This window comes from Oryzias latipes, chromosome 15 (assembly GCF_002234675.1).
Source record: "Oryzias latipes chromosome 15, ASM223467v1".
NCBI classification, from domain to species: domain Eukaryota; kingdom Metazoa; phylum Chordata; class Actinopteri; order Beloniformes; family Adrianichthyidae; genus Oryzias; species Oryzias latipes.
In genome coordinates, this window is record NC_019873.2 from 826,602 (window position 1) to 850,662 (window position 24,061).

General features: G+C 41.9%; 2 protein-coding genes across 6 annotated transcripts in view; one reads left to right on the forward strand and one right to left on the reverse strand.

Annotated features, from left to right (window-relative positions):
• Nucleotides 1-4,300, reverse strand: part of nckap1 (NCK associated protein 1) — a 53,460-nt gene extending 49,160 nt beyond the window's left edge. For all 4 annotated transcript variants that reach the window (XM_011473276.3, XM_004086622.4, XM_023963062.1 and 1 more), the window contains exons 1-2: nt 4,180-4,300; nt 3,944-4,096 (exon numbers count right to left, since the gene is read on the reverse strand). In XM_011473276.3, the coding sequence (XP_011471578.1) occupies nt 3,944-4,051 (108 nt within the window). In that variant the 5' untranslated portion in view covers nt 4,052-4,096; nt 4,180-4,300. The remainder of the gene's footprint in view (nt 1-3,943; nt 4,097-4,179) is intronic.
• Nucleotides 4,301-9,182: 4,882 nt separating this feature from the next.
• Nucleotides 9,183-24,061, forward strand: LOC101169592 (dual specificity protein phosphatase 19). Of its 2 annotated transcripts, none has more exons than XM_023963064.1 (5): nt 9,183-9,364; nt 9,459-9,706; nt 10,662-10,708; nt 16,431-16,583; nt 22,655-24,061. In XM_023963064.1, exons 2-5 carry the CDS (start codon nt 9,484-9,486, stop codon nt 22,856-22,858), a joined length of 627 nt encoding a protein of 208 aa, XP_023818832.1. In that variant the 5' UTR covers nt 9,183-9,364; nt 9,459-9,483; the 3' UTR covers nt 22,859-24,061. The 2 variants fall into 2 exon arrangements, with proteins under 2 accessions (XP_023818832.1, XP_023818831.1); XM_023963063.1 differs by having other exon boundaries at nt 9,184-9,350.

Consider the following 24,061-nt stretch of genomic DNA (forward strand, 5'->3'; position numbering starts at 1 on the left):
GTTTGGGCTAAAGAACACCAGGAATGGACATCAGACCAGTGGAAGTCTGGGCTTTGGTCTGATGAGTCCAAATTGGAGATTTTTGGTTCCAACCACCGTGTCTTTGTGCGACGCAGAAAAGGTAAAGGGATGGACTCTACATGCCTGGTTCCCACCGTGAAGCATGGAGGAGGAGGTGTGATGGTGAGGGGGTGCTTTGCTGGTGACACTGTTGGGGATTTATTCCAGATTAAAGGCATACTGAACCAGCATGGCTACCACAGCATCCTGCAGCAGCATGCTATTCCATCCGGTTTGCGTTTAGTTGGACCATCAGTTATTTTTCAGCAGGACAATGACCCCAAACACACCTCCAGGCTGTGGAAGGGCTATTTGACCAAGAAGGAGAGTGATGGGGGGCTGCACCAGATGACCTGGCCTCCACAGTCACCTGACCTGAACCCAATCAAGATGGTTTGGGGTGAGCTTGACCGCAGAGTGAAGGCAAAAGGGCCAACAAATGCTAAGCATTCTGGGAACTCCTTCAAGACTGTTGGAAGACCATTTCAGGTGACTACCTCTGGAAGCTCATCAAGAGAATGTCAAGAGTGTGCAAAGCAGTAATCAAAGCAAAAGGTGGCTACTATGAAGAACCTACAATATGACATATTTTCAGTTGTTTCACACTTTTTTGTTATGTATATAATATATGAGTGTGAATCTACTATTTTCATAGTCATGAAAATAAAGAAAACTCTTAATGAGAAGGTGTGTCCTAACCTTTGGTATGTACTGTATATCCTGGAAAAGACAGCTTTTGAAAATCTTTTGCCTAAAACTGGCATCATAATTTAAAGACCACTGAGAACACTTTTACAGTACATCAAAGGATAATTAGAGTGGGACTGTCAATGACATGACAATCACTTGTATTCCATTCCATTTTGCTGCTCAATTCTAGCCAATCATTTTAGGCACTCTGGCAATGAGCAGTGAAATCCATGTTTACAGCAGCGTGCGTGAAAACAGAGATGAAGCGCTGCAGTGCAGACAAATGCACAGGAAGAGGATCGATAAACTGATGTTGAGATCCGGGTCTGTTCTGGGGTGTCCCCTGGAGTCTGTTTCTGTGGTGGGTGAGAAGAGGATGCAACGAAAACTGAATTCCATCAAGTAAATCTTCATCATCCTCTGCATGAGACCGTGGGTCCACTAAGCACCTCCTATAGCCAGAGACTGGATCACCCATGCTGCAGGAAGGGGCATTTTTGCCACTCTTTCCTCTTGTCAGCTATTAAACCCTACAACACTCCATAGACCTCTATTTGATTGTGTTCTTTATTGTTTAGTGTTATTTATTGTCTGTCTTTTTACTGAGCTGTGGTGTCACATACATTTCACTGGAGAGGGATCATTAAGTTCTATTCTATTTTCATAAAAAAAAAGAAATATTTCCATTATAGATGCTGTGCCAGGTAACAGCTGTCTCACTAGGGGTACTCAAGTCACTAGTGAAGACATGACCCCACTGAGAAAGAGCGCCGTGAAAGCAGAGCCCCTCTAAAAAAGCAAAGTGCTGGACAGTGCTGGACTATCAAGTGGACTTTAAAAGCAATTAGGACACAATGCTCAATACTTTTTTTTTCTTAACATCTAATATGACATCATCAATTTCATGAAGGGAAAATCTCACTGATATGAGCGCGACGATCATTTATAAATCCATTGAGATCTGGGGATGAAAATGTTGATGTTTTATTTAAATATATATTTAAACTGAATTTTTTCACAAAAATTGTTCAAACGCAATGCATTGTTGTCTATATTCGCCAATCTAGTGAGCATCAATGCACACTGGTTTTTGCAGAGACTTCTGGGAAATTTCTAGAGCACTCGATTTTGGAATTGTACAGTCGGACAGCACAACAAAATGGTGAACGCACTATATAGTGCACTATGTAGTGAGTAGTGAAGGAAATCTGACATAGCCGTTATCTATATAAAGACATCTGTTCACAACCTCAAACAGTCACACTCTAAACTCCACTAAGGCCAAAGAGCTGTCTAAGGACACCAGGAACCAAATTATTGACCTGCACCAGGCTGGAAGACTGAATCTGCAACAGGAAGCAGCTTGGTGTGAAGAAATCAACTGTGGGAGCAATTATTAGGAAATGGAAGACCACTGATAATCTCCCTCCATCTGGGGCTCCCCCCAAGATCTCACCCCATGGGGTCACAATGATCACAAGAACGGTGAGAAAAAATCCCAGAACCCCACATTGGGGACCTGGTGGATGACCTGCAGAGAGCTGGGACCAAAGTAACAAACCATCACTACACCACCAGGGACTCAAACCCTGCAGGGCCAGACGTGTCCCCCTGCTAAACTGATCATTCCAGTCCAACGTGTGGACAGACTTTGAATAAAGTCATGTGACCATCCAGTGTCTAGAATGTTCTCAGAATGTTCCCTTTGGATTCTTTGGATGTGGAAAAACAACAGAGGGGAACTTTAGGAAACTAACATGTGAATGGATTTGACATTTATTCTAGTTTAGATGATCTGGAAGAATCTGGAAAACTCCACTGTTCAGTAGCAGGAATTTCTGTCTGAGTCTCACTGCTGGAAGTTTTAGTTATAGATCTCCCGGATCCACTTCAGGTCAGAGAACTGGATCGATCAAAATGATCCAATATCAATTATGGATTGGATCAGCAACCACAAATTATGATATGAATCGAATAGTTTTCAGAACAAATTGCTACACCACTAGTAAATAGGTGCATGCTTTTGCATTTACGGCCGGGCAGCAGACACAAATTTGAAGTGAACCCCGTCTGATGTGAACGCAGATCACATCAGAGCAAGTCCTTTCCATCTCAGACAAAAAACAGCAGTTTGTTCCTTTAAAAGGGAAGATGTATCAAACACTACAAACATATGCTTTCCTCTAAGATAAGACTGCAGTAAAAGAAAAAGAAAACCCTCATCAGAAAACCTTCAAAATCAGAAGTTTCTGGATGGAAATATCACCAACACCAGTTTGAAAAGAAATAATCATTTCAGCTCAAATATTCAAGATAGCCCTAACTTTAAAAACACGAAAAGCTTTGGGGTAAAGTGTCATCTGACAGTTTTAATAGTTTTGGAAGTGAACAAATCACCTCCCTCACATGGATCAGAGGGAAAACTCCATTAACATTTTCAGATAGAAGTATTTCACTCGCCGTGTTTGATGATTGTGACAACAACAGCTGGAATTTACCCCTAAAAACATTTCCAATAGGTTATATTTCTATTTTGTTCTATCAAACAAACGACGTAAAATATCGGCCCATTTGTTCACATCGCTGCGGGTTCCGTTTCTCCTCCGGTGTGAGGGACCGAACGCCATTCGACTTTCAGTGCTCCTCGTTCGGCTTCGTTCAGAGACGACGCCCCGCTGGAGCGGAGCTCCGGCATCCGCGCCGCCGCCATTACCGGAGAGGCTGTAGCAGTTAGCTCCGCTAAGGACTGCAGGGCTCGACTAAATCCTCCGTTTTCTTTGAATGGTGGGGATTAATGTTACCCACTTGTTTGCGACAGGCGCCCGTGTTTGTTTGTTCTCACGCCACCATTTTTCACGTAAGAACCGGTGAACGACTTTACCGCAAGCTAACGCCATCGGTGCTAGCTAGCTCTGCTAAGGAGAGCCGTAGCCTGGGATGCTGCGAAGAAATATGCCTAGAATGCGGACATTTCTTTCACATATTTGTCCTTTCAGGAACATTTTTACATAAATAAGCCGGGGGGAATACAAATTAAATTGGGGCTTCAGTCACTGCCCGGAGAAAGTGTTCGTTAGCCCGCATCCTGACGGGCGATCCCCGAAGGGAGTTAGGATTCAGGAAGAATTCTGTCCTGGTTCGCGTGCAGCTTTCCCGGATGAATGGTGACCACCGTGTGCGTGTGTGCGCCAACCTTTTTAATATTGTACACCCGTGTCAACATTCCAATCCCTCTGTCGTTGAGGATGGTGAGCTTTTCGGCCAGTTTCTGCTGGCTGGGCTGGATCCCCGCCCGAGACATCTTCTCGCTGTTCGTTTAGATTTCCAGTCCGATCCCAAAAAAGAGCTGGAATCGCAAAAAGCTATTGTTCAAAATCTGGAAGCAGAGTAAAGGCAGTGATTTATGCAGGATTTAGATGTGTTCCATACTCAGATGTTTGTGGAAAACAGCTTCCTGTCCTCCACCCGCGGTCTCCCCCTTCTCTCTCGGTCAGGGACTGGGAGGAGCTGTCCTGGTTTTCCACAACAGGACTGAGAGGCGTTCAAGTACGCTCGGACATCTTAATTCAATTCCGCACCATTGATGGCACCTAACGTTCAGATAAAATATTACATTATTGCTTTCCTGTCGTAATGAAGGAAGAACGTTTACCACAGAAAAAGTTGATTAAAGAGAAACAAATAAAAAAAAATTGAAAATGAAAAAAAAAAATTCCAACATCTTTGATATGTGATCCAAACAAGAAGAAGCTTATTTTCAACAGTGCAGCTATGGGCAAAATGTTGAAAGTGGGTTGCAGACTATCTTTTTTTGATTTCTGAAATAATATTCTATTCCGTTTTATGCCTTTCAGCGTCACGGGGCTGCTGGAGCCTATCCCGGCCACCTGTGGGTGAAGTCAGGGATACCCTGGATCGGTCTCCAGTCTGCCGCAGGGCCACAATCCCGCACCATGCACTCATGCACGCTCACATATGGACAATTTTAGAGTGACCAATAACCCATGTTTTTGGACACATGCACGGGGAGAACACGCAAACTCCACACAGAAAGGCCCCCCCATTGACATTGGTTCAGGTCCCCCAGCCGGGACTTGAACCAGGGGCCTTATTGGTGTGAGGCACCGTTCAGCCCTTGGAATATTTCAGATCTACAAAATGGCCCACAACAATCCCCAAATAGAAAAACTATGGGGAAGGGGGACACACAAAAGGATTTTTTTGGGTTACCTTAGTAATTAGTTGCCATCCTAACTTTTTATCTTTTTTCCTTTTTATTTTTTTAGAATTTAGTTTGGATACACCTGCAAGAGACCCATTGCATAAAAAAATCCCCAAAACGTAACAATAGTATATAAGAACGTCATTTGACCATGTTCCTTCTTTTTAAAGCACAAGAAAATAAAGAATTGGGTTGCCATTTCAAAGTCACATTCAGACATCCATCCATTGGTAAACCCATTGGTTTCTGGTCAGGGTCACTGGACCCTCCCCCAGCTCCTGGAGTTCACTCTGGATGATTCACCAGCAGAGCTTCATACAGACAGATAATTACATTTCAATCTATTCAATTCAGTTTTGTTTATTTCAAACACAAATGAAAATAAACACAAGAGTTTAACATAGATAAAACAAAAAGAGTGGGCTGAAGAGAAATCTTGTATGATCCCACCTCTTTTTTACAACACCTGATGATCTGCGTATTTCTATTTACAGTTTTGTACATGTTCTGCATCCACATTACATAGGAATGTAATGTGGATGCAGAAGAGGCATTTTTGTTTTTATTGATCATTTCTTGTTCTGTTCCATCCTGTAGGTTTTCTTGAATGCATGTAAACTTTTGGTTTGTTTTAAACCTTCATCCAATCTGTTCCATAAATCCACACCCCAAATTGATGAGCATGTTTTCTTTTTTGTAGTATGAATGCGCTGCTTTTTGAGGTTTAGCTGATTTCTTAAATTGTAACTCCCATCTCTGTCCTTAAACATTTGTTGTACGGTAAGTTTATTGCTAACAAGTTGTTTCTGGCTTTATGATGTGTGCTGTTTTAAGTTTCACTAATTCCCATAATTTCAATAAACCCAACTGAAAAAAAAGTGCATTTGTATGTGTCCCATAATCCAAACCATAAACTCTTTGAATAGCTTTTGTTTAAGATATGCAAACACTTTAGATTTGTTTTATTAGTATTTCTCCAAACTTCTACACTGTACTGTAAATGTGGCAGTTTTTTTATCGATGAATACATCAGTGTGAGAGTACGACATATTTTTCTCAACACTATATGCTTTTAGCAGGTTTAGCTCTATTTGTTTTTTTTGCTTTATTTGTGGCTTCCAGCTTATTTTGTCGTCCATAATTACTCCAAGGAACTCAATTTCAGTCACTCTTTCTAAAGTCTGATTATCATATAGCAACTTCTATTTCTATGTCTGCAGGAATGTGGCAACTTCCATAAATCATGAATTTTGTTTTGTTAACATTGAGTGAGAGTTTATCTTTGTCAACCTTAGTTTTAGTTTCCCTAATTCTGTGTTTACTATTTTTACTACTTCACTGTACAGACTATACTGTTGATCTGTTTTTTCTGAAACCATATTGGTCTTCGTTAATGTTTCTCAACAGCATTTTCCAGCCTTGTGAGGAATACTTTTTTCGAGTATTTCTGAGAATTGTCAGAGTAAAGACACTGGTCTGTAGTTTGTTAGTTGGTGTTTGTCTCGTGATTTGTGTCATGGAATTACTCTGGCTATTTTCATTTTTTGTGGAAATGTTCCTGTTTGAAATGATAGATTGCAAATATAGGTTAGCGGGTCAACAAGGGAATCAATGACTTTTGTTATCACCATAACATTAATTCTGTTACAGTCTGTAGATGTTTTGTTTTGGAATTCTTTGATGATTTCTAGAATTTCTTTTGCTTCCACGGGTTTCAAATGGATCTACTTTGATTTTCTCTTTATGCAGTGTTCCACAGTAGTCATTTCTGATTTATTAGTACAGTTTATTTCATCGGCTAACTCACAAAATATTCATGGAACTCCTAAGTCATGTCCTGAATATTGTTGCACATCTCATTTTTACCAACTAAAGAGTCTGGATAATTTGTTTGCTGTTTGTGTTTCCTAAAGACACTGTTTAATACTTTCCAAATTTCTTTAATATTTAATTTCTTCTTAATTATTTCTAATATTTCTGTGTAATAGTCTTTTTTGGATGTTCTCATGAGCCTGGTTAATTTTTTTTAATATTTTTTGTATCACTGCTCCGCTTCAGAGGTTCTATGTTTTAAGAATTGTTTGTATAAACTGTTTTGCATTTGCGTTGCATGTGTTTCTCAGTCCAGTTGTCATCCATGGGTTTTTTTATATTGTTTTCTATTACAGTTTTTGTAAGTGGGCAGTTTTTGTCGTATATTGTTGTGAAACCCTGCAAACCCGCCAAACAGCCTTGAAGGTTAAAGAGTATGTGAATCATTTCCATAGAGAGCAGGCTTGTGTCTACACTAACAATTTAATTATAACCTTTTTTTAAATTGGAAAACACATGAGTGGTAAATGGGATTTTTGTAATGCAGAGGAAACCATAGAGCGTGTTGATGAATTATGGGATGTTCTCTGCTCAGAGACGGTTGTTGAAGGAACATTTTAAAAGAACAGGAACAAACAGAGAAATTAAAGATATTTCAAGTAACACCAGCAGACATATGTTTCTCATTTCATTCTTGAGGAAGGAAAATTATGTTGAAAGTGTAAAGAATTAAATTAATAGGTTAATAATAATGGGTTAGATTTATCTGTGCTTTTCAAGTCACTCAAAGTTCTTACAGTGTGTCCATTAATCATTCATACTTGGTGATGGTAGCTACTGATGTAGCCACAGCTGCCCTGGGGCAGACTGACAGAGGCGTGGCTGCCAGTTGGCGCCTATGGCCCCTCTGACCATCACCGGGACATTCATACACATTCACGCCAGTGGAGCCACACTGGAGGCAAGGAGGGTGAAGTGTCTTGCCCAGGGACACGGCGGCGGTTGGCTGGGGGGAGCGGGGATCGAACCGCTGGCCTTTTGATCTTCGGACGACCCGCTCTACCGCCTGAGCCGCTGCCGCCCCGTTGAATAATGCCAATGCCGTTGAATAATAATTTCATTCTGACCCACACTCCATACCATAGGTGTCAGAAATGCGCCTGAACGATGTGTGTTATCCGTCATAAAACTATACAAGAAGAAGAACTATGACTTTGAAAGGGCATGACTAAAATCATCCACCTAAAGCTGTCTTGAGTGATGTGTGAGAAACAGCAAAGGAGCTTTGCAATAGTAGGGTTGGCAATACAACAAAAAGTAAAAGAACTGAAGAAGACCACATTAACCTTGGTCCGACTGTGCCAAGGGCAGTAATTCCACCATGGTTATTTCATCGCAGTCTGGTCCATTTTTCTATTTTACAGAATAGGGGGAAAGTTTTATCAGAATATTATGAATATGTGAAGATGTAGACTGATGCATCCCAAGAGTTGAAGGCAGAGACAGGGACAGCTTTTGCTGTCCTGGAGTTTGACGTCACTGTTCAAAAAAGGATGTCAATATACACTGCAGAAATGAAACTGGCCCTGAACTGGATTGATGACGCTACGCCACTAAAAACTTTAAAATACTCTACACAGCATGGACCAGATATTTTTTAGTTTCAGCTAAACTACTCAGGGTGCATGTAGCATTTTTGTGGGCACCAGCTCATTTGGGTCTTACAGGAAAGGAATCTGCAGACAAAAGTGCAAAACTAGCTTCACATAAGGAAAATGTTGATGTGAGTGTAACACTGAGTGAAGCAGAGTTTAAAAGTCTTATAACTGTGAATCAACTATGGCAAAAACAATGGGAGGAATGAAGGAGAGGAATGTGCTTTTGTGGGATGCAGAAGACAGTAAAGACTATGTTGTATGAATGGAGGAACAGCTGGGAAGACAAGACGATATCCTGACCCAGATTTGGCCATACATCTCCCAACGATCAGCTCTTCGTGATAGGTAAACATGCAAGTGGGAAATGGGACTTTATTGGTGCCAATGAAACTAAAGACATGTGATATTGCAGTGTGATATGTAGAACATACAAAGGGCCATTTTCATAGACCATTTACAAAGACTCAAGGGGATTTAAAAAGTATAATAAAAAGCTGCCTGTGATGTTTTACTTTACTTTATTTATACTTGGTGGGCAGAATTTAGGTGCAGGATTGGAAAAAAATATTATCGGGTTTAGTGAGAGACATAGGCCTAATCTGTAGTAGGGACATGCTAGACTGGAGTTCTCGTGGTCCACACTCCAGACCAGGTGGCGGCGGTGATGCACCATTCTGTTGTTTGCCAACTGCCATAAAATTCATGATGACGACGAAGAAAATAAGAACAGTTTCAGTTTTACCAGGAGTACTTGAACGCCTCACGCTCTCGCAGCTTCCGCCTCCGCTGTCTACATCAAAAACAAGAAAGGCTTCTTTCTGCGGCGCGTGAAGGCGTTGTCCCTAACAATGTCACCATTCTAACTGCATTTTGAGGACGCCCTCCCTCCAAGGCCATCTTTGATCCGGGTGGGTGTAAAAAAGTAGGAATCAAATAATGTGATCCAGAGACTTACACTCACTGTAATCACAGAATAATTGTCAATAGTGAAATCTTTCTACACGCTTTTCCCTCAGATTGTGGTCTGAGGCAAGCTGTGTGATGCATTCACTGTCTCAGGAGATCCAGAGCTTCTCCCTAACACGTCTGAGGAGGCAGTGCACCCATGTGACCACAGTGACCGGCAGGAGGCTGCTGGAGACGCGCAGTGCTGGAGGAGAACAGGTGGAGGAGCTGGAGCAGGAGCAGGGAGCTGGCTGTGGATTCATTGAAGATACAAGCTTGGACCTTCAGATTGGTGTTGTCCGACCCTTCTTGCTGCTGGGTAAATGATGCTGCCTTCCTCCCTCCCTCTTGGTATGTCCTCATGCTTGGAAGACGGCTTTAGACATGAACTCAGCCACACAACATCTTTTGATGTCATCTCTGCTTAAAGGAAAGGGGAAGCCTTTTGTGCTGGAAGAGCTGCTTTGTCACCTTAAATCTTCTCTTTCTGCACTGATGGGATGTGTGGAACAGATCTGGCTTATTTCCAAGCTCTCCCCTCATCCCACAGCTTAGATTTGCCTCTCAACACCATGAATCGGCCATCATGTCAAAGTGCTGCAGAGGATTCAGGAGGCAGAGACACCATCTCCATCTCCATGGATACACGGACAGACGGCTTTTGCTGCTGAAGCCGTCCGTCCTTTTCTGGAGGAAATATTCCTTCTGTGCTGCTGAATGTTGGTTTCAGCACTTTCTTCAGCCATGTCTGCCATAGTCACTCTGCTTCAGCTTTACTGCCTGTTTTTAACAGACTCATTTCTGTCAGCATCCTGAAGCCTCGGCTCACTCTTAAACTCTACAACACGTCTGTCTTTTCTCACCATCCCTGGTGTTTTTCTGTCTTGAAGTCTCAACTTGTTTCTCATCAGACTTTTTTTAAATTTGATTTGAAATGGTTTATTTCAAGCAATCAAATAGGAATAATACACAAAACAATACAATCATCAGTTATACATTCATACAACGACGAATCAAACTGAGGATAATTAGACATATTAATAAATATTGCTTGAAAGGGAGTGGAAGGAAGCGAATTTATATAATCCCACCCCTGTTCTACCGTAGCCATTTTATTACAGGATTTATCAATACTTTATAAACATCATCACTTTAATATCTTTGTTTCAGAATAGTAAAAACCAAACAAATGTGTTTCCTTGCAGGATGGATGTTCATCCTGAGCTGAATGTGCTTTGATCATTTTACAGCTGAACATCTTTTCTGTCTTTTAGGCTCTCAAGATGCAGCGCACGACATTGACACCCTGCAGAGATTTAAGGTCAGTGTAGCCGGATCAAAACGCCCCCATCACCTTGCCTTGTAGTGAGTCTATGCGTAGTGACATGAGATCAGAGGCAGCCAGGCAGCCAGCCAGCCAGCCAGCCAGCGTCCTGCAGTCTCATGCAGCTCAACAGAGGGAGCTCCTGGATTTCATAAAGCTGCTGCCTGCAGAGTCACTCCCTCTCTGGGGTCAGACCTCTGCTCCAGGAAGCTTCTTTGTCAAAGACCTGACAGGAGGACCTTCATATCCCTGACCAAAGTTTCATTCAATACCATTTTCTATTTGGCAGCAGTTTAATAATAATAGTAATAATGGATTGGATTTATCTGCGCTTTTCCAGACACTCAAAGCGCTTACATTGTGTCCATTATTCATTCATTTACTCCTCCTTCATACTTGGTGATGGTAGCTACTGTTGTAGCCACAGCTGCCCTGGGGCAGACTGACAGAGGCGTTTCACAACCCAGGGTGTCTCAAGGTGCCACACAAAGAGCAAAACCTCTTACAGAGCTGTATTTATTATTTTTGTTGTGCTCCAGTTCATTCCAGATCATTCCAATTGATACAGATTGTCTTAAGTGAAAAATAAGTCTGTTAGTGACCAACAGATCACATGGATCCATTTTCTGTGTAAAAAGAAATCAAAGGGCAACAGCGAAGAAAGCTTCCTCTAAATGGAAATGTCTTGAAGAATCGTCTTGGTGAGGGTAACCCCCCCACCCCCCGGAGGGAACGTCTGACAGGAAAGACGGACAAACCTGGAACAACAGAAACCAGACAAACGCATCGGCTTGTATCTGCAGCAGTGAGACAAGACGAAGCAGATGAATAATCCAAAATCCCTGGAACATCAGAAGGACAAATGAAAAGAAGTCAGTCATTGGAGCAGTTAAGGCTCTGGATTTTAAAAGGAATTCAGACATCATGGCCTCTGTTTTAAAACAGCTAATACCTCACTGAGCTGCCAAAGTCTGATAAATATGAACATTTCTCAAAGACTGTGAATGAATCCACACTTTGATGGTTTATAAAAGTGCCTTTTATGCCGTCCTCATGTGGCCAACATCACAACAGTTATATAATCTACATTTACTCCCGTAACTTGTATGTTTTTTATACGTTTGTTCTTCCAAGATTGTAAACTTTGTAATTTATTATCAAAATGAAAAATATTTGAAAAAGAATAACTTGAAAAAGTTATTCGCCTTTAAAACAGCGAATAACTGCGTGTTTTCGTCAACAACAGAGAGCTTCTGCGGTGTAAGTGACATTCAGACAACAATAAAGACATGTTTTCCTGTGTTTTAGGACGAACAGCCCATTCTAACACAAACAAGTTAGAAAAGGTTATTTCTGTGGTCCTAATATGTCATATCAAAATATATCTTATTGCATACTTTATATACGCATCTTTAAGCAATATACCATAACGGTAATAGGTAAACGTGTAAAACTTCTTTTTTTCTTCTCTTTCATGTTAAATAAAACTGTTGACATATGATCCCATACAATGTTATGATAAGGAATTTAGTTGAATTTCATAGACTGTTATTAACCTCTTGAGGCCTGAGCTAATATTTGAGCTAACCATCAGCACACAGTCACAGGCCCCAGGTTACAGAATGAACTATTGTGGCAACAGAACCAACAACAAAGAACCAACAGTTCATGTGTGGACGCAGGTCTGAAGAGGTTAAAGTCCCGCTCCAATCATATTTATTTCTATTGTTCCCAGTGATCTTTTAATTATGATTATGAACTTCTTAGCCAAGATCTAAAAGCCTTTGTTGTTTTTAAGGACATACTTTATGCACAGTGACAGTAGCTCATTAGAAATACTATTCTGGCTTGTGGACTGTCAACACCGATCAAGCCGTCTTCCTTCTCCTCCCCGTCGCTGAGAGCTCTGCCCGCTCACCCGCAAGCTTAGAGGCTCAAGCTAACATTGGTGGCGCAAAAAGAAATCCCAGCAATATTGGATCAAGTTGTACAGTCGTACAGTTTTGAGCTCGAATCACAATTCGCCACAGCAGGAGTGTTGAACGCTCATCATGTCTCACACATCTAAGCGTGTGTGGGCCAGGGTGTGCACAGACTTTGGCATGCTGTGCCAGAGGACGAGCTTTTTCAAGCATGCGGTTTTCAGCTGCTCCTGATCCAACTCCATTCGAATTAAGAAAGTTTTTATAGCAAATTCTGTTGTATAGGTCCTTTAATATGAGAAAAATGCTACAAGAGCATGTTTAACACACCTTTGGATAAACAGCACGCAGACACATGTAGAGTAAAATCTATTTTAATTTCCAGTTTGGATTATCAGTGATGCTCGTGTATGTCAGACATCAGACAGCAGCTGAACAGAACCACGATAGCGTCCTGGGCATGACGGCCATACAGGAGGCGTTGGACAGGCTGAAAGAGGACGTCCAGCGGCTGAGTGATGCTTATGGCATTTAAAAAAAATTCTTACTGCAGAGTTTTTGAATTTACTCTTTAGGATGATTTCTCAGAATTTCAGAAATAGACAGGGTTGTCATAGATAATGCTTTGTAACGATGACATGGTTTACATTAAGCTTTGTCTTTTTTATTTATTTTAAATTTGAATTCTTTTTCCTCTAGATCAGGGGTCGGCAACCCGCGGCTCAGGAGCCGCATGCCTCTTTAGTGGCTCCCTGGAGCATTTTCAAAAATGTTGAAAATGTGGGAGAGAAATATATTTTTCGTTTTAATATGGTTTCTGTAGGAGGAAAAACAAGACACAAACATTCTTAACGTTTTCCAATGCTGTAAGAATGTGTAGAAAAAACTTTGTACCGCCAAGCATGTACGTCACTTGCAGAGGGCAAAACGGGAGCCAAGCTGTCAAAAAGTAGAGCTGTCAATCAATTGGCTGCGCTGGAGAAGTATCCGTGGCCCATGAAAGCCACGTCTCCGAACAGTTTCAGGGAGGAGCAGGCAGCTAACTTAACTGAGAACATAGACTCCTTTCTGGCATTACAGGTCTGTTTACTTAAAACAGCACCACATTAAACATTGCACAGAAGTCATCAACCTCTCTCCCTTCCACACTCATGGTCCAACATAAAGAAACAACATAACATAACAAGAATGAACTAAGGTGGAACAGCAAAACTCATTCATTCATCTTCTTAACCGTTTATTCCCTTTCGGGGTCACGGGGTTGCCGGAGCCTATCCCGGCCACTTGGGCGTAGGCAAGGGATGCCCTGGACTGGTCGCCAGTCTGTCGCAGGGTAGAACATCCTCAATCACACGTCCATTCACTCTCACTCTCACACCTATGGACAATTTAGAGTTGCCAATCAACCTATGTAGCATGTTTTTGGACGGTGGGAGGAAGCCGGAGATCCCGGAGAGAACCCAGGCATGCACGGGAAGAACATGCAAACTCCACACAGAAAGGCCCCCATTGATGTTGTTTTTCATGTCCCCCAGCCAGGACTTGAACCGGGGGCCTTCTTGCTGTGAGGCAAGAGCGCTAACCACTGCGCCACCGTGCAGCCCAACAGCAAAACTGCCATATGAAAAGAAACGTGGGCAAACAGAAACGCTCATGCTGAGCCCTAATTAGATCAGGAGACCGCATCCCACAATCCCCTGCTGCTAACAGACCTAAAATGCACATGACCACCACTACAATATTACTTCTTTTTTTACTTTATTGTACAAAACGAAAGTACAATACAAAACACAAATTTACAAATTAAGCTTCAGATATGCCAGGGGACCATTCTTTTCTTCGAATCCTCAAAATAAAAATGACATCAAAAATCGGATTTCTTTATTACATTTCTTTAATTTTATCAAAGCAATGAAACATAATTCATTGATATTGTAGCAACCTGGGGGTTAGCCCCGCCTTCAGCCCCTAAGGCTCATGGGAAGTGGGGAGTTTTGGGGGAAAACCTTGAGTGAGAGTGTTGTGAATTGAAGTCACTTCCATGCTGTTTCAGCTGTTGATGTGTTTGGATAAACTGGTTCAATGCTGAAGAGAAATATTGGTGCCCTTCCTGTTCATTTTTGCTTTAGACTATTCGGGGTCGTGCGGTGTTTGAGATACAGATAGCTTTTCAATTAAGCACTACGCTAGAAGTTTGGCGTTGTATTCCCCGCCAAAGAGACGTCCCGGCTGGGTCATTACAATATTATTGTATTGAAGTTAAACTTTCACAACAGAGCAGTCACGTGACGCGTCGTTCTCCGCTGAATGCACTGCAGGGCAAATAAACATTTAATCGTTAATAATGCTCATAATTTATTTGTAGCAACTTAATCATTTTGATAGTAGGCTAACATAGCTAATATAGACACACATTGCATGTGTTGCCTTCATTATAAGGCTTAAATAGGGCTTTGAATATTTTGCGGCTCCAGACATATTTGTTTTTTGTTTTGTTCGTCCAATTTGGCTCTTTCAACATTTTGGGTTGCCGACCCCTGATCTAGATGATTGAAAAACAATTCCATCACACCTTTGCTTTGTGGCAGGCAGCCATCATGTCAGCTGATTGTTCCCTACTTTCCTTAAATGAAGGAAAAAATGTACAGATGTCAGTGGTTAATGCCTGTGATGTTTCGACACATCTGACTTTGACTCCTATTTCCTTTTGTTTGACTTGCATATTAAAACATCAATGTGAAGAAACAGGAAAGACTGGCCACTCAAATGTTACGCTTTCCTTTTTTCTATTGAATTGCACACTTCTTCAGGAGTCGTCTATAGATTGTACAACTTTTTCTGCCTTAAAATTTGAATGTTAGATTGTCTTGGTTTAGAAGTCCACTCTCCACAACAAGACGCAGGCCTAATCCATCCACTTTGAAGAATTTATATACATTTATTTGCATTTTATTGAGGGAAATGAGTATTTGATTCCTTTTGCCAGAAAGACTTAAGTACTTTGTTTTAGGCCAATTTCTCACTGTTCTCATGATCATGGAAACCCCACCAGGCCAGATCTTATTAGGCGCCAGCTGACGGACACCCTTGTGTTCGAACATGCTGTTTGTAATTGACAACCTATGAGAAGCACAGAAGTCCAACAACAGAACACCACACAGGTTCAGATCAGGGAGGCCTTTCCTTCCAGTCTCGCCCCTCCAGGTGCCACTGTCATTGCCCATGTGGGCATTGAGTCCCACTGGGCGAAGAATGGAGTCCCCCATTGGGGCACTTTTCAGTACCTCTTCCAAGAGACACCAAGATAATGGGTATTATGATCTGTTGTTCGGCCCCTAGGCCAGAACCACAGTCAGAGACCTATTCCTCCCCTGAAGGCGACCACTGGTGAAATCCCACCGGCTGAGCTGAGCTGAGGTGTCAGAAGTGAGCTCACACCAGCCCGCTGCCTCTCACCATGAGCAACTCCACAGACTTCTTCCCTCCAAATTCCAATGACGACAAAAGCAGTTGTGTGTTTACACAAGGGATGTTAGATGATCTGCAGGCTCATCAGAGCCACCTAACAGAGAAACCAAAAGCGCTATAGTTAGCGAATTTTACCACACAGTAGATGGAAACCAAAAAGGGAATCTGAGCCATCGGTCTGTTTTCAACCCCACTGTTTGTCTAAATGACCTCCTCTCAGAGTCTGTCACATAGAGTCTGTTGCTGTGAAAGCAGGACAATGCACAGAGGTCATTGGTTCAGAGACTTCTCTGCTGCCTCACTCCTCCCTCGCCGTTTCTCTCTGTCAGGTGTCCCACGTGCTGAATGTGGCCTATGGAGTCTCAAACCTGTTCCCCCATCAGATGGTTTACAAGACGATTCAGATCCTGGACCTCCCAGACACAGACATCACATCCTATCTGAAGGAAAGCAGCACCTTTATAGATCAGGCCAAAGAACAGGTACGCACATGCAAACACACACACACACACATAGACGCACACAGAGCACACACATACAGACGACCAGCACACAGAGGTGCATCCACATCTGCAAGATGCACATCTGACTGGATCAGAATCAAAAGAAGAAAAACTAAACAGTCATGGAAACAGAGGAAACCTGCCTAAACATAAAGGACGTTTCAGTTGTGAAATTCAGGTTGTTGACAGGTTTATTGTTGATAAAAAGCAGGTTTCAAAAGTTTTGTTTCATAAAATTATTATTTAATAAGAATTTAAAACAACTCGTGTTATTTGAGAATCGAAATTGACTATTAATCAAATAAATAGAAAAACTTTGCAGCAGCTCTCTATTTCTCTAAGAACATCATTTAAAGCCAGAAATCTTCTGTGTTTATGTCCCTGCAGTCATTTTACTTGCACTAGTACCTGTCTGATCACATTGTTTCTGGGCAAACGCTGCACTTTTTGCTTTGCCTGTGTATGTTTCAGGAGATTGAGTATAAGCAGCAGAAAAGATGGGAACTCTGATCTGAAGCCTGTTTGCAGTGATGAAGGCTTATCTTCGGGTTCATGCAGCTTCAGTCTGCAGATTTTCTATGCACCCTTCATTAGACTGGAGCGTGCTCCCCTCACATGGAGCATTCTCTCCCCACAGGAACTCATTGATTCTTTACCTTTTAAAATGAAAGCACTGAAAACACCCTCAGTTCCATCGAAATGATTGTCCCTTAATGGACAATGGCTGGCACTGAAAATCAAAAACGTGCTCAGAGTTTCAGTTCTGCTCCATTTCTGCCTCAATAGAGCTCTTTCCTGGGGGGAGGGGTGCTAGACCCAGACCAAACTGCTGCCCATGCTCCCAGCTTATCTAAGCCAGTGTTTTTCAACCGCTTTTTGAGCCACGGCACACTTAAACGTTGTCAATAATCCCGCGGCACACCAGCATCCAAAAAATAAAAAATAAAAGGAGAAACTCCTAGTCTGTATTGATCTACAGCCCCTCCATGATCTCACGTGCATTTCTGTGATAATTGTGGCAGAAAAAGCTGGAAGCTGCAGCTGTTTTTTCTAAAAGATGTAATAAAAGTTAAGTTAGAAGATTTAAAAACAGTTTGATGTGTGTTCGTTGTGGTTTCAAGACGTTAAGAGGAGAGGCTCATTGTGCGCTGAGACGCTGTCACTTTAACCCAATGCATCATGGGAGATGTAGTGATGGCAGACAGACTCTCTTCTCTGAGCTTCATGGTTTTGTTCACTTGTTCCACGGTCTGACACCGGATTCTGTGGAAAGCTACACCGCTAAAGACGGGCTTTAGCTGGTGTTTTTGTTAGAACTGACAGACTTATGAGCAGAATCAGAACAAGGAAGTGAAGACTTTAACCACTTCTGATTGGTCAGACTGATGACGTTTGATTAAACCTCCAAGAATGATTGGTGGCGACAGTTAAAGGGGCGGGACTTTTCCTAAAACAGCTGAAGCTACGGCTAAATCGTGGTACCATCATTCTTATCAAAATGTCTTTAATAGAATCAAATAAACACAAAGAAAAAATAATTTTTTGATCTTTCATATTCCTAACTACTCAGTGTTTTATCAGGGAATGTTTGGATGAACACAGAGCTGATTTCCTGGAAATGGAAAATGTTTTTAGATCAGTTAATGAGGGTAATCTCCCACGGCACACCTGACCATCTCCCACGGCACACACACTGGTTGAAAAACACTGATCTAAGCTAATGTGAATCATTTGTTCAACTTTGCTGTAGATTTGTGGCATCTCAGCTGCTCATTAATGAGGAATGAAGAATATGCCTGACCATATGAATTTAAAAAAAGAAAAAAATGAATGTTACATTTTCTTTAATAATATCTATTAACAATACACACATTAATGACACTAAAGTCTTAATCACATGCACTCATACTGGGAGAGGGGGCGTTGACCCATTCGGGTGCTGTGGATTTTTGGGTTGTCCGGGCTTGAGGAGGGTTTTAGAGGCTGCATCTTTATTTATTTTTATTTTAACTTGTCCTGTCCAACAGCTGGGCAGGCAGATGAGAGCTGAGGGCCTCTTGTGTTGGACATATTTTACTTTAACAAGAGGGGTTATTACCGTAAATTCCGGACTACAAAGCGCACCCGATTACAAGCCGCACCCACCCATTTTCACGTGATAATTAGTTTTATACATACACAAGCCGCGTCAGAGTACAAGCCGCGCATGTGTTAGGCGATATTGTCATCCTGACAGATCACGGCCAGTATCCCAGAGTGAGTGCAATTCATTAGCACATTGTGGGTGGTGCCAGCTTTGCCTCTGGCTCATGTATTTGGGTGTATCGACATCTGTCAAACAGCATGGACCTCTATTCTGTTCACAAGTTCCTCAGTTATGCTGTTTTTATTTCATTTTTTTTTTACTTATTGACAATCTAGGTATCATACATAAAATTACAAACAGTAACCATATAATCAACATTACATCCCTCAGTTATGATGAGGAAATTTACATCCGCGATTCCACATTTCCCATGAGTCTTAGGGGCTAAAGGCGGGGCCAATGCCCGGCTCGCCATTCTGTTGTACGTGTTTAAGAATGAGCAAGTAGCAGCAGTGCATGGAGGGGTGAACGGGTACAGAAACCGTAAATGGAGTGTAAATTCACTCCATGCGCTGTTCTCTCCGTCACGCAGCAAACCGGCTTTTCCAAACCCGTTGGTGACGGTGGACTTTTTTACGCTGCTTTTAACGATTGCTTTTAACTTGAAAGCTTCATCATAATGTAGCGGCGATCACGTGCACGTTGGGTCTAATGGCCCCAAAGGATTCTGGGATGCGGCTGGGCATGCGTGTTTCGTTTTGTTGAACCATGACTGAAGTGTCTAAGACCTGAAGTCAAGTCCATGCTGTTTGGCTGCTTAGAGGTGTGTTGAATATAAATGCCTTGTGCTTGGTGTTAGATAAAGAATTCAAACTATTCACTGAGTTCGAAAATACGTACATGGCGGCCGCCAATTAAATCCATAAATTAGCCGCGTCACTGAAAAAGCCGCAGGGCTGTAAGCGCAGGAAAAAAGTAGCGGCTTGTAGTCCGGAAATTACGGTAATCTACTGACACACCAAAGGTATGACTGAACAAACCCCTTTTGTAATTGAGGCCAAACTTTATTAATTTCAATCATGTTTGAAAATCTTTGGTGTTGGACCGGACGGAAAAGGAAAGAAGGGAAGAAGAGAGAGGGATGTCAGAGGGGGGGGGGGGGGGGGGGGAATTATAGAAGTGTATGGGGGGGGGGGGGGGGGGGGGCACCACGAAGTAGCATAAAGCAACAATGGATGGTTACTCATTACGGTGAGGTCCAGATGTAATACACGTCTTTAAGGGTGGGGCCTGTCCACACACACACCAATGTTATCAACACACCTGCTAGCTGCAAAACTGTGCACATGTCAACATGTACACAAAACAGATATTGTTCACACACACATACCTATGCCTTTAAACCAACTAGTGTGAAATATTTCATTCATTCAATCATGCAAACTATTAGTGCAAAGGTGAGCTAACACCTGTGCTCAGGTGAGTGTTTATGTTCTTCTAAAATGGATGGTGGAATGTGAAAAGAAGGAGGAGGAGCGCCCAGCCACCCCCACACCCAGACCCCCGCCGCAGCAGCAGCAGCCAGAACCCCCCAACACCGGCACGGTAGCAGATAGAGAACAACCGCTCCCCGGGCGATCACATCCGCACCCAGGCCAGGGCCAGCAGGACCGCCGCGAGGCCCCCAGAGCCAGAGAGCAGGGAAGCACAGGGGGAAAGAGAGTGCAAGCTCCAGCTCAACACAATGGATGTACGAGGAGTGCCCACTTATTACTTGAACATGACTAATGGGCTTCCTGCGTAGTGTGCGTAGGACACGACTGGATGTCACCTATTACCCCCTTTCTTACCCATACGTGTGTCTTAAGTGTTTATTGCAACCTTATGCTCACATCATGTATATAAAAAAGAATGTGCTCACCGGCCATCTGCGTGTCCCACCCAGGTTTGCCCATTTGTCACCCACAGACAGCCCGTATCCACCTGTGAGGGCAGTTGAGACTAAAGCCTTGTGTTACAGATTTGTACTAATGGGAAAATGATGTGATGACAGCAGCATAAAATAAACACCTTTTAAAGGCATCAGTAAGGAATTGGACTTTTTAAAGAACTAAATGGAAGGGAAAATTAGGGGTGTAGCATTGTCCAATTGAATGCGATTGATTAATTACAGACAAATTAGGTCTTTTTTATCGCGTTAATCTCATTTATATCCTCTATTGTCCTGATCTCAAATGTAAAAAACCAAGAGTTCCAACTGTTTACTTGCATGAACGTTTTATTTGAACTCAGCTGAAAACACCTCTTACATCTGCGGTGCAGTACACAGGCTCGGTCTTCTGTCTTCATCTCTCTCCTCCTCTTCCCTATTTTGCATCATTTAGTTACCATTTAGTTCTTCATGTCCCTGTCTGGTGCTGTGCACCACATGTGTTGTCCTTCTTTCCCACTCCCCTCGGGGGGAGCAGGAGTGATTCCAGTCGGCTCGTCTGTGCTCCTGTACCTGGACGTGTATCTCACCTTTACCTTGTCTGTGCTCCTGCTCCTGTACTCGGCCTTGGCCGTCTAAAGGCAGGGATATCCAGGGTCTGTCTAGTTTAGTTTAGCAATTGTTCATAGTTTATGGCTGATTCTATGTTTATGTTTCTTGTGAACATTTGAGCACTTGTTGATGTTTTGTTTTTGTGTTTGTATTTCTTAACTGAGATTGAAAAAATACCAATTGATTATGTAAAGCAAATGAAAATATCTCTAAATGAGGCAATTTTTAGATTAAAAAAATTGTGGTGAAAAATGGAGTAATTATATTAAAAAATTAAAACTCATGATTAATTAATCAATCACACAAAATAATAATCGCATGAAAGCCCTACTAAAAATATAGAAAGTTCTTCTCTTCCTAAATCATGTGTAAAAGCGGACATATTTATGTGTTACAGTGAGCTCAATTTAAATGTATAGAAAACTAAAAACCCATTTAGGGAAGACCAACTTCATCGCTGATTTTTCTCCAAGCATTTGTCCTTTGTATGATGACACATTTGTTTTACTGCTTCAAAACAATCTTGTGTGGGGAGGTGGGGGTGGAGGGTGGGGGGAGGTGTCCCTGATTCACATCACCATCAGAGGCCTCAAAAGTAGCTGGCATTCAGCGAATCGCCACTTGTGACTGAATTGGTTGCTGCCTACTTTTTTATGATAAACAAAAGCTTCATTTAGCCACATTAGTCTTGTTCGTTAGTTCTCCTTTTGCTGAATTTCTTTTTCTTCAATGCTCCTCCTCTACTGTTCGCACGCCAGGTTCACGATAGGAAAAGCCCCCCGTTAATTCACCTCTGCGTAGAGTATGGCTGATGAAGAAGCTGGACGTGGCTCTTTTGAACAGGATCCAGACAGAACTGGAGGATAAACATGTTGGACTCACAGCAGCAACAGAAGGTTTCAAAGTTTAATCAAAAGTGTTGATTGGGGGACAGTGGTGCTGTTAGAGAGTGATGCTTCAACACCAAAGAGTCGCTTAGAGGCTGATGCTGGGTCCGGGTCTTGAAGGACGCATTTAAAACCATGACGCTTAACAAAATTCGTATTTTGAATTTTTTATTAGTGCAAAAAGAAGGTAATTAAAACCATTTATGATATTGTGATAAAAAAAAATAGAAAAAAGCAAAGAATCGAGAAAAAGCACAAAAGCGGTCAACGAAAAATACGGCAACCCAGCTCAGCCCCCCCCCCCCTCCCCCTCCCGTCTTAGACGGGGAAAAAGCACATGTGAGTTCAAATCAATCATCAGTGTCTCTGCCCACAAACATGTGACCCGCCAGCTGATTACCTACTCAATGACTGCCAACAATACTGTAATCAAGTCACAAACAAAACCAATATTCATTCACAGTAATAAAAACCAGTTATTTCATGGCACCTACACAATGCTAGTGAGCTAACCCTTTGTGTCTGGTTCTTGCAGGACGGCGTGGTGCTGGTCCACTGTAACGCTGGTGTGTCACGCTCCCCCTCTGTTGTCATTGGCTACCTGATGATAAGAGAAGGACTTTCATTTGATGATGCCTTCAGTCAAGTCAAGCAGGCCAGACCATCGAGTCGCCCAAACTCCGGCTTCTACCAGCAGTTACAGAACTATGAGTGTGAACAACTACACAGTCCTTTCTGAGCTTCAAAGAGCAGTGTTCCGACTCCGTTTTCCAGCCAAAAAGTCATCTAAGAAGAAGTTAATCAGTAATTAATTAGCCGTAATTCATTACCCATTATTTAGTACTTCACGTTTTGATTAGAAGTCCTACTTTGAGAAATGTTTTTAATGATATTGCATCTACTATTTCTGCAGTCAGAGAAAAGCATAAAATAAGGGGCTCCTGTTAAACTTTATCAGCAACCACCAAGGAACAAACATGAGTTCACATGCAGCCTCTTTTTTTTTTTTTTAAGAACATTCAAAACAAGAAGCAATTGAAAATGACTATTATTCAGACTGGAGGACATTTAGAGCAAAGATTGAGGAAATGCTTTTTGCCGTTGTTTTTTTTTCATCATTTATCTTGAATCTATTACAAAAAATGTAAAAATGCACAATGTTTCCACTATTATGAATAATTCATGTTGAGGCAGAGCTACTGCCGGCCTCACCTTATGTTTTTCAGTGCAAATATGTCAGACCAAACACAAGGGACTAGTAATAAAAATGTCTACAATGTAGACTTTTTTATAAATTAACCATTACCTTATTAATAAATGCTGAGTATGTTAAAGGCATCCATTCAACCAAGTTTGCATTGGATTCCACCATCTAATGTGAGGCTGGGCACAAAAGTAAGACATTATCAGTGAGTCTGACATTCAAGTAAAGTTAATTACTGTTGCAATATTTTCTAATTTTGCTTCCCTTTTCTTTTCAAACTTACTGTGCTTTGCGTCAACCACCATTAATCAAAATCTGGCTACGAGACAGTCTTTCTGTGTTTGGTACTTCCGACAAATTGGATACTCTCTGGAATCCACTTCTACGTACCTGGCCCAAAACATCCCTAACAAAATCCATAACTGAGCTATCCACAATCTTGCCTGCCTAATCCTCCAGCACGCCACAAGTCCTAAGTAACCTACAGCTAATATAATTTGATACCTTTGGGGGAATTAGATGTCAGGTGATGGGTAAACAAAAAACAAAAAAAACTAGGATTCTTTCATTCATTTCATTGGTGAGAGAGTATTTGAATTGATCCACCTTGACACTATACCTTGGGTGGGTGCTGGCGGTGTTCATTTGGATGCATATGATTCAAAAAAGGAATAATAATATTGTTTTGTATAATAACTTGTGTATTGAGACTGTAATTTGATAAATAAAAACTATTCA